Below are 13,618 nucleotides of genomic sequence, written 5' to 3' on the forward strand. Positions count from 1 at the left end.
AATAATTCTGTAAATATTCTTAAATTCTTATTTTTAACTATTTATATACTCAAAAATAAAACACAGTGAAAGTAACATAAAAATAACTCATAATATTGTTATAAGCTATATTACACGATACGATACCGAATAGAATACTTCAAACATATTTCAAAAATTTTTAAACGTATACTCATATATACATTTTTTGATTTTAGATACAGTAATACTCTAAGCGACTACGCAATAACCTCCGTATTAACCCCGATACAAGAGAAGAAGATACACCTGAATGGGGGTCAGTTTCCCATAAAAAGTCCTCCCGGTTGGCATTCTTTCCCCCGCGCGCGTAATGGCCAATCTATAAGGCCGGCTCTTCGGTCGCCTAGCGATGAAAAACAGGCTATTCGAAGTATAGTGCCTGCTTGTGCCGTGCACTCCACATTAACACCCCATCAACAGAAACAAAAGAAAGAAAGAAAGATATAGTAATACGATTATAACTTTTATTTTGGCACCAGGGTTCGCGTATATCGGCTTTGTTTACAAATGGCGTCTTAGCGCACGTCATCTTAATTATTGATAAATTAAAATCGAATGTTACAATTAATTAAATAACATTAGGCTAAACTAGTTGGTAAACGAAAGTGTTAGAATCGAGGATGCTTACTTTAACATTATTTCTGTTGTGTTTAACCACAAAAAGGTTATCGGCATCTTTCAATACCGATGAATTGAATTCGATCAATTACGAAGTGGATATCTTAAACGTCCCTGTCAAAATTGGTGAAGTAAGTCCATCTTGTCATTTATATTTACTTACACAGACACTTCATATTCGGTTTTTGTAGGTTAATTCTTATTTCAAATAAATTGCATTATAAATTTGGCTGTATCTGAATTATCGGAGCTCTCGATCGCCGCCCCGTTAGCGGGTATGACGATGTAAAAACGTGGCAAAACTGAAACTCATATTTAATTAATTAAGTTAGATTGAATATTGAAATATAAACTCCGTATAATGTGCTATATTGCGGTAATCATTAATATTAATTCTGATATAAAATATACCGTTTTTATTCTGTGCACGTAACCTTTGTACTATAAGTCGTATAAAATGTTGGATACGATTACACCTCCGAATGAGATGGTTTGGATTTTTCCGGAGCCGTAGACCGTACCTGTGGTGACAAAAAAGTCGAAGAAACCCTACCTCCGAAAGGTGCTCTTGGTCGGATGTGGCCCCTCCGAATTGGCCTACTTCCGGAAGTGGTGCGGCGTGCTCCGTCGAGATTGGAGTGTTTAACTATTTGGCCTGGGTGACTGTGCTGGCTTTGAGTAGCTCGCTTGATTATTTGTGGAGTACTCGATGTTATGTGGTTTTAGGGGGGTGTGGGCTCGCTCCCGGGCAGGTGCCCGGATGCGAGCCGTAGCCAGTACCCAAGCGTGCGACTTCCTGTCCGGCCGTGGTCCGGGCACTCCGTCCGTCGCTTGCTTTGACCGACCGGGAGCGTGGAGAATGGGCGGTAGACTGGTATGTGGTAAAAACTGACCTGTGGAGGCTATCTCGCGGTTACGTATATGGGTTCTTTGACTTGTTTGCTCGTACGGGGATCTACGATTCGAGGGAGAGAAACCCGTCGTTGAGATTTCACGTCTTACCAAATGTTGCTTATTGCGTAATACTACATATTTTGTAGTAATTTAATGTGTGTTGTTTTTCTGTAATATGTTTGTTTGGCAGCTATGGCACATTTGTTACCTTTGTCTTATTGCAAATTTTACCACAAGTGGCAATATTGGCCAATTTAACGTTATATTTTTTTACTGTTTGTTAAAGTATTAGTTGGAAAATACATAATCTAATATTTTATTCTTGAATTTTTATTAAACTTGAGTGAAGTATTTTATTGGTAAAAAAATAGTCATATTTTGTTCTGTAACATTTGAGGCATTTAACCCTTGTGGTTGGACTAGTTTAACTTTTTTAAGCATTTTTAATATAGTAGAGTCCCAAAAACTCGGCCTAATGTGGACCAAAGGGTGGCCGAGTTTGTGAAAATGCTGGGTTATCGAGAATGGAGTTAAAAAAGAATAAATATGAGTGTTACCTTAGAAAATACTGTACTGTACTTGTATGTATTGTTTGCTTGCGAATACAACAGAGAAGAAACTGCCCAAATACCCTTAAACAAAGGAAAAGTACATACTTTATGAAGGCATAGAGTCTTTACTACATAAAAATGAAAATGAATGAATACACAGTGTACTGTAATTTACCTGATAGGACAGACCTCAGAAAAATACTTTGAGGCATAAAGCTGTCTATAATGAAAATTAACTAGCTGACTTTGCAAAAACTGACTACTTTTTTCAAAGAAATGCGTAATGCCCTGTCGTCTTCCACAATGCACTCTGTATTTTGCTGCTTCGTCACGAAGACGACAAAGGAACAGTAAGTCCATTACCGATGCACCTTGTTGTTCAAAGTACTGAAGGGCGGTTTCGACAGCCTTTAGTCCCTCACTTTAGGAGCTTGTACGGTGGAGTTCTCAACGTCAACCTCTTCATCATTTTCTGGCATTTTTTCATTAACTGTGACAGTAGCAATAATTTCTGCATCGGACATAATGTCTTGCTCGGTATCATTCTGGAACCACTGTTAGACGTCATTTTCATCGGCTTCTGCACATCCAGGAACTCTTTTCATGAGGTCGAGTAAGTTTACATTTTCTGCATCATCATGTTCAACAAACTTATTTCCTTCATGATCAAGGAGTTTCGCCAGGAACAAACTAATGTTAATGACTCTAACTCGTTCCAGGCGTCTGCCATCCAGCCAACAACATCCAATAGGTTAATTTTCTTTAAGTTCTGGATAAGATCTTGACCATCATCGTTTGCAGAAGGGAGGATAACAGCTTGCGCTGAGTTATTCAGACTGCCGGGTTATCGAGTGCCGAGTTTTCACGACTCTACTGTACTTAGTTCTGAAGTGCTTGAACACTGAAATCTATGTTCGATAAATTAGAATATCTAGATAATTTGTCAATAGAGATGCGCTGTGTAATTGTTTCCTAATCATTAATTGTGTTAAGTGGCTCTTCCACCAATTAATTGTTTAATTTTCTAATTGGACTAATTGGTAAATAATTGTTCCATTGGAAACATTATTCCTTTCTAAATTTAAAATTATTAAATTAACATAAAAAAAAATGAATGATATTTTTGAAAGAAATTTTTCATTTTTAAACACATTGTCAATTATTTCGTATTTTTTTTTTTAACTACATTCACTCAGAAAAGAATGTCTGATGTATGGAAGTAATTGTGACATCAATTAATTTATTGATTAATAATGAAAAAATATGATCACCAGATAGTTAGTCATGTCATTGCAACAATTTGCTCAGTACAGACCCATATAGAACTGCCAAGTGTATAATGCATGTTCCTCATTAAAAAAGTTTAAGGAGCATAAGTCAGCCCAGGTTTAAGAAGCTTTAACCATGGCTGTGTTAGGGTGCCATTTTTCAACAATGGCCTGTATTCTAGCTTAAATACACCATAGTTCCTTAATTTCAGCACTAGAAATGCTTTTCTTGGCTCCTGTTCCTCTGAAGAAATTTCCTCTACACTTCTTGCTGCTGATTATGAAGGTACTGAAGTTCTATGGTTAGTTTGGTCTTCTGGTCATCCATTAACTCCTCCACATCCTCATCACTCACCTCTATCTCCATGGACCTGCCCAGACACAGTTTCACTCACCACAGACATTGCTTCAAAGCCTTCAAAATCTTTGGCAGAAATACAATCTGGCCAGAGTTTCTTCTGAGCAGAGTTCATTGTCTTGAGGGAAATTTCCCACTGTACTTTATTGATGATTCTTATGCAATGAAAGATGATGTAATGATTCTTTCAAATTTCTGAGGGTCAGTTTTGTTTCATTGGCTATGTTTAAAGCACTTCTGAAATATAGCCTTGGTGTGCAATTTCTTCAAATTCAGTATGACTTATGAAAGAAATAATTATCTTCTCATGCCAGATTCTTACCAGATAAAATTTAAGAGCACTGTCTATTGGCATTAATAAAATTCTAATGTGTAAAACACAAAAATAAATACAAAATATTTCTCTAAATCTTCCCACAGCTGGTTATATATCAGTAAATAACATGAACAGAACATTTAAAAATATACCAGTAAATACACTTTAATATAAATATGCTATGACAAGTGCTTTTTATCCTAATAGGATTTTTAGGGCATGGTGGACTTGGGGATTTCCATTGCAAGCTCTGACATTTTGTACTATAATGTTTCAGTAGCACATTTGTTAATTTTCACACAAAATTTTATATTAATATGTTGCTCTAAATTTCACTCACCTATTTTTATGCCAAAGAGTACATGCAGATAACTATTACCTTCCTAATAGCTAATTAACAACTAGCTCTATTGGCTTAAAATTTATGCTTATTAGTCTAAACGTTTCAAACATAAATGTGCATGTAATTTCTGCATAATTATGTCATGTGGTGATTTTGGGAATTAAATTTTCACACTTTGTACGTTCCAATTTGGAACATATGTGTTAAATTTAAATGGTACATTATCAAATTATAAATCTAATCAATGGTCAAACTGAAATCGAAAAATATTGGCAGCTAAAATTTAATTTTTAAAATTATTAACATTTTCAAAGTCATTGGGTTTTTTGTGTTTATTTTTCCAAAGCATTCATGGCAAACTTTAGTCATTCAAGGTCATTCTACTTATATTATTTAAAAAATTCACGAAAAATCCAGTTTTATTGTAGACATATGAAAAAATTCACATATATATGTTACCTTCTGTAGTTTATGGCAGTGTGAGGATCGTACACTGATTTGGCTCTAATATAAGGAAAATTTTAAGCATATTTCTCCATTGCAATCGTTAAGAAAACATTGCTCAGAAAATGGATTGAATAACACCTTTTCCATCAACAACTGTTTGAGAATTATAACAATCTTATGCTAAATGATAACAATCTATTGTAAAAGGAAAAAGTCAACCTTCAAACAAGTAAACAGAAGAAATCTTACAAGTCTCGAACCAAATATGGTATTGTCAGCTCCGTGAGAACGACAGTTTCACATCATCACCGGCTCACCTATGACCCAACACCTGCAAAATCAACCTTCATCTCCAACACTCGATTACCTGATGGGTTTTCCCAGGCCTAGACTGGATAAAAAGGAGGCGGGAACTCGAGTTGGGGTGGACTTCATCGAACGCCATACACCAGTGGACATCTTGAGCCACCCTGTTCCCAGCAGATATCCCCAAGATGGACTCCATGACAGAAGGAGAGAACCAAGTCTTTGGTCCTGCCATATTTGTTCTCCCAGGGATCCTTTGCATGATTGATATGCTACGAGCAAACATTGTCCCAAGAGTCAACTGATAGTCTCTCACAGGAAGAGATAGAGGTATGATATTTACCTAACTCTCTGGTTGTAAACTCTCTCTCTCTCCACATAGCTAGACAGGCCTAGTATCCCTAGAGCTCTGTATTTACGCTTAGTAGTTAATCAAACCACTAGCACCTAAATGAGACTAGGGCCCAGAATGCTGCTACCTTAAAAGGCCAAGGGTCTGCTGAGTTAGCAGGTACAAAGAGGGGAATGTATGTGGGTTTACGGTAAATAGTCGTGATTATATTTATATTTGCCTCAAGGGCTTACTCTCATTACTTCAGAGAGACTTCAGACATATACAAAGAACTGAAACACATCAAGCTTATAGCATCTGCACATGAGTACGACTAGTCCTTAATCGACAGGCTCGGTGCCATCCAGCAGTCTAGGATAGCTATCACAAACATGAGGGTTCTTAATGAGGAGCACAATTGGGTTGTTATCTCTTACGAACCGTCCCTCCAACAAATTTATAATAGAATCGCTAAGGATTTAAACTTGTGATTAACTTATAGGAGAAAATGGAACATTTTCCAGCTTTTATCTAATGCATGACGAATGTTTTAATAGACATATAACATACACTGGATCCACGTACAGATCACTTGAAGCTAGAATACAGGACCACAAATATGATGTGTCCAAGGGGAAATATAATACTGCACTATCCCAGTATGTTACCAAACCCAGGGTTTTTCCTTGTTGGGATGAAGCTACTCTTTTACACAGAGCTTTTCACAGACTCGACTTACGTTCATTGGAGGTTCTTGAAATTTATATGGTGGGCATGAAGGGAGATTGCATTAACTCTGACTATATTCCAGGTCCACAGTCATGGAAATATTATTTACAATGCCACAAGCATAACAATAATTTTTGACATCTTCTATACATCAAAACATTGGGCTAACTTTTACAACGCCATATATTGTATTATTAATAATTTATTTATAGCTTTATTTAAAAAATAATTTATTTATATGTTGTAATATGTAACGATCTTTGTTTTGAACATCGTTTGAACATTTAAGAAAATTGGAACACAGCTATGTTTGAAAGCTAAGGCTTTTCAAATGATAGAACTGTTTTTTTGTTTTTTGCATTCTTTCCTGAAGAAGGCCTCTGAAAGATGGCCGAAAACAAATTAAAGATTATATGCTGGAATTAGTATTTAGGTGTTAGTGTTTTGATTAGTATACAGTTCCAGTTTGTGTGTACAGTTTTTATGTATGCTTAGTAGTTAGTTGTGAGTTTTGCAGTTATAATGTTCTCTAGGAACTATATCTATATTAAACTTTGTTATGTTGTTTAACCTGGCTACTTGTCATTAATCGAGTAACAAACACCCTATCGACTTAGTCACCGCACTCCCCACTCGACTAATAGTCCTCATTAAAAATTTTGAACTTGGTGAACCAAATAGATCAGTCAAATTGCGAGTTAGGATGTGACTGAACTATCCTAACTGGTGTCAGCTCCTGACAGGACCTGAAACTCTCAATTTCCTTGTCTCTGAACCTTCTATTTTAGAGCCATCCAGTGACATTGTGAGCAGGTCTTGTGGCTCAATGACTATAGGACTCCACCCTCGACTTTATTCTCACAGCAGTATAGTTTGTTATCGCTAGTATAAAAATTTCTCCTGAAAACAATAATATATGAGGAATGGCATTTTGAATGTAATAATTTACAACAATTTGATTACTGATCAAATTTTTTGATTAAGCCTGCACAAAGGGCAATGTTGTTCTATACATTTTTATATAAGATTTATGCATATTGATTTATTTTATCACAAACTATATAACACTTTATGTCAATAATCTCTGTTTCATGTTTCTTAGGCAAACTTAGACATTTCATTTTAAATATTAAATTTTCATTATAGATGTTTGAAAAGTATCACAGTTATTTCTATATATATGTAGTTTACATTAATTTTATACACAATAGCTAATAGTATAAAGATTAAAAAAAAGTAAAGTTTTACAACTAAAAATTGTTCAAGAAGTATTTTTTTTAATTATTATATAATAATTCAAAAAATATAATTTAATACAATAATATAATATAATTAATTAATAAAATAATGTAATTCAAAAAATGCACAAAAAATAGTTCTGTAAAGCAAACAGGCACTCAAAACGAACTCAAACAAAACTTGTGACACAGAAATTTTCTGCTTCGAAATATTATATATATACTTAGAAATAAAATGCCATCTGGTAGTAAATATGTGAAATAGAGTCTGAAGAATAATGTACAGTAGTGTAGTGTCATCTAGCAATGGAATTTTTTTATAAAAATAGAACAGTTTTTAGAGTGAAGAAAAATTGTCACATGAGCATTTTCATAACTTCGTGCGTGATGATATATCGTCAATTGAGTATTGAAAGGTTAAATAGTGAAACCCATATTTTTGGGAGGTCTACAGTGGGCCTATTACACGGCTCCAATTTCTCAACAGTGTTTCCCAAATAAATAAACAGTTGCAGCCACACAAAGTACGAAAATGGAAGAATCATTCCACAGAGGCATAAAGCAATGATTGAGAACCCTTCTAGATAGTTCTGTGGAAAGTCTATTATTATAAATGTCATCTTGGTGCTCTATTATATGACTTTGAAATTTTCTACTTCTAACCCCAATGTATGTCACTTTTTCATTATTGTTTTGGTGTTGTAAGGGAATAAGTAAATGTCTAATTTTTCTAACATAGTTAATGTCTCTGTTATTACATGGTATTCTGTGTAAGGGCAACTGTGGTTTTATTGAAGATTAAATACTGATTTTTGAAATCTTCTGGTGATGAACAAGGACACAGACCCAAGATATGGGATGGGTAGGCTTATATCAATACAATTCTTTTTTATTATTTCTAACTTTGATGGTGGGAAGGGGGTATTTTTACACAGGTGCTAATGTACTTGAATTTTGCGTGAGTATATCCTACCTTATGCATTGCTATATACATAAATGGCAATTCTTTTTGTATCAAATATTTCATATATATATTGTTATCATTGCAAAATCAGGTGTTTACTTAATTTCCTTACAACACCAAAACAATAATGAAAAAGTGACATACATTGGGGTTACAACTAGAAAATTTCAAAGTCATATAATAGAGCACCAAGATGACATTTGTAATAATAGACTTTCCACAGAACTATCTAGAAGAGTTCTCAATCATTGCTTTATGCCCCTGTGGAATGATTCTTCCATTTTTGTACTTTGTATAGCTGTAACTGTTTATTTATCTGGGAAACATTATTTGTTGAGAAAGTGGCCTGTAAAGCTGTGTAGTAGGCCCACTGTAGAGATGGGTTTCACTATTTAATAATTTAAAAAATTAAATTCTAGCTGCCAATATTTTTTGATTTTAGTTTGATTGTTGATTAGTTGTATAATTTGATAACGTACCATTTAAATTTAACACATACATTCCAGTTACAACGTATTAATGTTAAATTTAAAATTTATATCAATATTCTAAAATTTGTTTTCATTTTTTCCTGAAGAAGACATTCTAAAAGGGTGTCTAGAAAATAAAGAATATTTATGTATAGCACTCTGCACAGGTAAATTACCACCATCAATTCAAGGTCAATTTGTTCTTTGGTGTGTTAGCTTAGCACATGTAGAGTTTTGATAACAGCAGGCTTATTGTCACTGTTTTGTCAAGGGTTAAAATGTTTACAGAAATCAGGAATCCCACCAAATGCAAAGTGTGAAGTGTTTTTTACATACAAAAAAGTTTGTTCTGTAGAAATTCATAAACAAATGGAAGTATATGGTGATCACATTATGGATGAAGCAAGTGTGAGAAAATGGTGTTTAATGTTTAATCATAAAAGATAACATGCAATCACACTCTACTGCAGCCACTCAAGCTGTGCTTCAGAAATTTGCCTGGATGTTTTTGACCACCTACCATACAGTCCTGACCTGACCATCCAGTGACTTTCACCTTTCTTCCATGCCAAAAGAGTTTTGAGTGGATGTTGAGGTAAAAGCTGTCACTAACTGGCTGAAGAAACTGGCAGTGGAAGTCTGTGACAAAGGAATCCAAAAACTAGTGTTGTACTATGACAAATGCTTTAATCATAATGGGAACTATGTAGAAAAGTAGCTGGTCTTGTACTAATTACTTAATAAAACTTTTTTCCTATCGTTACTGTTTTTTCCTTTTGTATAGTCAAACATTCTTTATCTTCTGGATGCCTCTCATATAAATGTCAAAAGTGTTTGTAAGATATTTTGTATTTAGAACAACAACCGCTAATTTACAACTGGTTAACTTAGAATTAACAAACAACTACAAAAACCTAAAAACCGGCAAATTTTAAAAAATCCGATTGTTTTTGCCTGTGTTGAACAGGCATCATCAGGCAAACAATTGCTGAGTTAAATGGGGGATTGCCAAACACATATGTAGGAGGAGGCGACATATGATGTAAGACGAGAGAACGGAAAGGGGGAGGACAGTGAGAATTTATATTTCATGGAAAGACTTCCATGCCGTGGAAAAGTAGTCAACATCACGAAAGTTATTGGTCATGTTATTGCAGGTGCCATGTATATTTCCACTTGCTCCAGCTGTTTAAGGAAAGATTACTTAGATGCATTATGTAATAGGTGTGTCTTGTGGAATTCTGGGTCAGAGGCATAGATGGCCAAAGCGGTGTTGGCCAAACCTTTTTTCATAGAGATATGATGCTCTTTGAGGCAGTTATTTAAAGGGCTAGTCATATCTCCTTTGTATTGTAAGTGGCGGGTGGACCTATGATTGATGTTGGGGATAGATGCCTGGTAGGTGGTGCCTGTTTGGCATTGCAGAAGAGGGAGGAAATTGAGTGACTTCTACAGAAAGCTAATTGATAGTTATTTCTTCTGGAAATTTCTTGTACACGGTGGCAAGCTTTTTATCGTGACAGTTCAGTACTTTGTATCTTGGGAGTGATTTAATTGCGGGGCAGAAGTGGTGTTAGAAAGTCGACAAATAAAGCCATTTATAATGTGTGGGGAGTAGCCATGCTGGATGGAGTAATGGGTGATTGTAAGGAGCTCATCCTCTCTATCTTGTGTATTAGACAAATGGGAGAACACCCTTGAAGGCAAGAAAGATGGCAGTCTCAAGCTGGCACACTACTAATTTGCATAACATTCCAGATATTGAGCTGTCCATAGGGACACCCTTGCTTTGTAGGAACGTTTTTCCTTCAGGAGAAAAAAGACGAATGGCAGAGTAGATCAGTTAATTCCAAAATGTTACTGTGGTGTTTGTTCGAGTCCTGTATATATGAGAGAAGGAAATCATGGAGGGAGCAGAAACAAGGTTCAGTGTGGATGGATAGATATAGAGATTGGAAGTTGTAGACATTGAAGTGTAGAGTGTTCTGGACCTTGGTTCCTTGAGGAAAACAATTAAGTCCAAGGTGTTAGAGAAGTTCAAGGAGGTATGGAGGAAAGTTGTTTATGATGAAGTTATTGATGTATATCTCATTCCATCATACACTGTTTTTACACTGCTAAACTGACTTTAAATACCTGTTTGGAGTAACAAAACACTACTACTGCAGACACAGTAATTTGCATCATTGCCGTAACAATGGATGCTTGCAATGTGCAGTAGATCTTTATTACTAATTATTGAAAATTGACATCAATAGTTACATCAGCAACTTCCAAAAGCACATTGCAACCATACAATCTGCAAACCTATCACCGACAAGTGCTACTGTACGTACATAAAGAGAATAACTTAAAAAACGGCATTAAAGAACTTACAAGCACTTTTGACATTTGTATAAATGTTGTCCTCAGGCACTAACACAAATCTAATATTTAATATTTTAATATTTAATATATATTTAATATTTAATCATACGACCCTATGGCCATTGGCCTTTTTCAAGGGTCAAAAGAAAAACTAATGATACAAACATTTACAAAGTAAACAATCAACAAAACAACAAAAAAAACAGAGAAGAGAAATACATAAAAAACGAAAAAAATACACTCAACTAATCACATCTCAATATTTTTACAGCCCGTTTAAATTGTCCGTAAGTACACAAATCTTTATATTCTTCTTTTAAGGCATTCCAATTATATATAAGTTGATAGACTGGTGCATCTCTTCCAAAACTGTGCTTAATTTTTGGTAAAATCAAATTGTTTCTCCATCGGTAGTTGTAATTAGAAGGCCTAAAATATTTATTTAATTCTTCGCTTATATAAGAATTTTTCTTGCTCACTTTTGATTCTTATTCTGGTACTTTTTTCACTTTTCTTGCTCACCTTTATTAGTTTAAAACCTTCCAAAAGAACTTGTTTTTTATATAAAGCTTTCATTTTATCAATTTTGAGCTGGTTATAAAAAGAAGTGACAGAGGAATCATAAGGCAACTTATATAATGCTCTTATAAAGTTATTTTGTATAACTTGCAACCTATTCAATACAAAAGAAGAAGCTGTACCCCATACGGAAATACCATATCGAAGTTTAGGTTCCATGCAAGCGTGATACAAGCGCAAAACAGTCTCACAATTTAAAAAACTCATTATTCTTTTCAGTATTCCAATATATCTAGATAAAGACAGTGTTAAATTATTTATATGATTGTTCCATCGTAACTTATCATCAATTTCGATACCTAAATATTTTACAGTATTAACTCTTTGAATACGTTCATTATTTATTCTTACTTGTATATCTTCTAAATTCACTTTTTTGTTTTTATTTGATAAACAAATATAATTTGTTTTATTTTCATTTACTCTTAAGTTATTATTTTCCATGTACTTACTTAATTTAGATAACAAAGAGTTTATATTATTTTCAACCAAATGAAGATTCCAATCTGCATATGTTATAACAATATCATCTGCATACAATATAATATTATTCTCAGGAATAGTCTCTACAATATCATTTATATAAATATTAAAAAGTAAAGGGCCCAAAACGGATCCCTGTGGTACACCTTTGTTAACTCGAAATGGTTTTGATATTGAATTTTTTACCTTAACATAGTACGTACGATTTGATAAATAGGATATTAGCCATTCCAATGGCACACCTCTCAATCCAACTTTAAACAATTTTTGTTTTAATATCTTAATATCAACACTATCAAAAGCCTTGGTCAGATCGATAAACACCGCCATTACAATATTTGCATTATCGAGACTGGTGCTAATATATTGTTTAAGATGAGTCAAAGCATCAATTGTTGAGGCCTCTCTTTTAAATCCATACTGATTTTTACTTATAATTTTATTTTTATTGACGAATTCAAAAAATCTTCCATAGAAAGCCCTTTCAATTATTTTAGTTAAACTCTGAATAATAGTAATTGGACGATAACTCTCCAAGTTCTGTTTAGATCCTTTATTTTTAAATATTGGGATTACGAGATTGTGTTTAAGCTTCTCCGGAAATCTCCCATACTTAAAGGACTTATTAATTAAATAAGACAATGGTAAAGCAATTATATCTGCTATTTGTCTTAAAATAAATATATTTAGCTTATCAATATCCGGAGTGTTTGCTTTTACACTCATAATATAATCAAAAATCTCTTTAGGAGAAGTCTCTTCCAAAACAAAAGAGTCGANGCCAGCTAAAACACGCAAAAATTTAACAAAAATAATATTAAATTAGCCAAGACATACCCAAATATTGTAGCGCCACATCACTAGCGGACATTTGAAATTTGCCGACTAGAACAGTTGGCTAACTGATGTGATGGTTAATCGATTCTCTACTGTACTTTCAATCTTGGAAAAGTTGGGAGTGTATTCTGTCTAGAAGATTTGATCCCGGGATCTCGAAAATTGGGATCCCGACCACTTTTCAGTCCCAAAATTTTCAGGATTAAGTTTTCCTAATCCCGAGATTTTCGGGATTGACATCATTTTAAAAAAGTTGCAAAATAGACTGCATGAAGCGAAACGTTCAGTGCCAGTGCTTTTAACAGAATTGCTTTCCTATCATTTTAATATAAAATATGAGAAATTTTATTCCAAGTAAGCAGCAGAAATTAACCTAGCGGGCTTGCGATGCTTGCTTGGAATAAAACTTCTTGTATTTTGAACTAAAATGATAGGCAAGCAGTTCTCACTGGGTTACTTGGTAATATACTTCATTTTTGTATTTTTGAATTTTCGCGG

General features: G+C 34.2%; 1 protein-coding gene across 1 annotated transcript in view; it reads left to right on the forward strand.

Moving 5' to 3' along the window:
* Window positions 1-514: 514 nt before the first annotated feature.
* The window catches only part of LOC111642079 (protein OS-9-like), a 21,921-nt gene continuing 8,817 nt past the window's right edge, over window positions 515-13,618 (forward strand). Inside the window, exon 1 of the mRNA XM_023388354.1 lies at window positions 515-770. Coding sequence (XP_023244122.1) covers window positions 642-770 — 129 coding nt within the window. The 5' untranslated portion in view covers window positions 515-641. The remainder of the gene's footprint in view (window positions 771-13,618) is intronic.

The sequence above is a fragment of the Centruroides sculpturatus genome, unplaced genomic scaffold (genome assembly GCF_000671375.1).
Source record: "Centruroides sculpturatus isolate CEXI.00-Female unplaced genomic scaffold, Cexi_2.0 scaffold1431, whole genome shotgun sequence".
NCBI classification, from domain to species: domain Eukaryota; kingdom Metazoa; phylum Arthropoda; class Arachnida; order Scorpiones; family Buthidae; genus Centruroides; species Centruroides sculpturatus.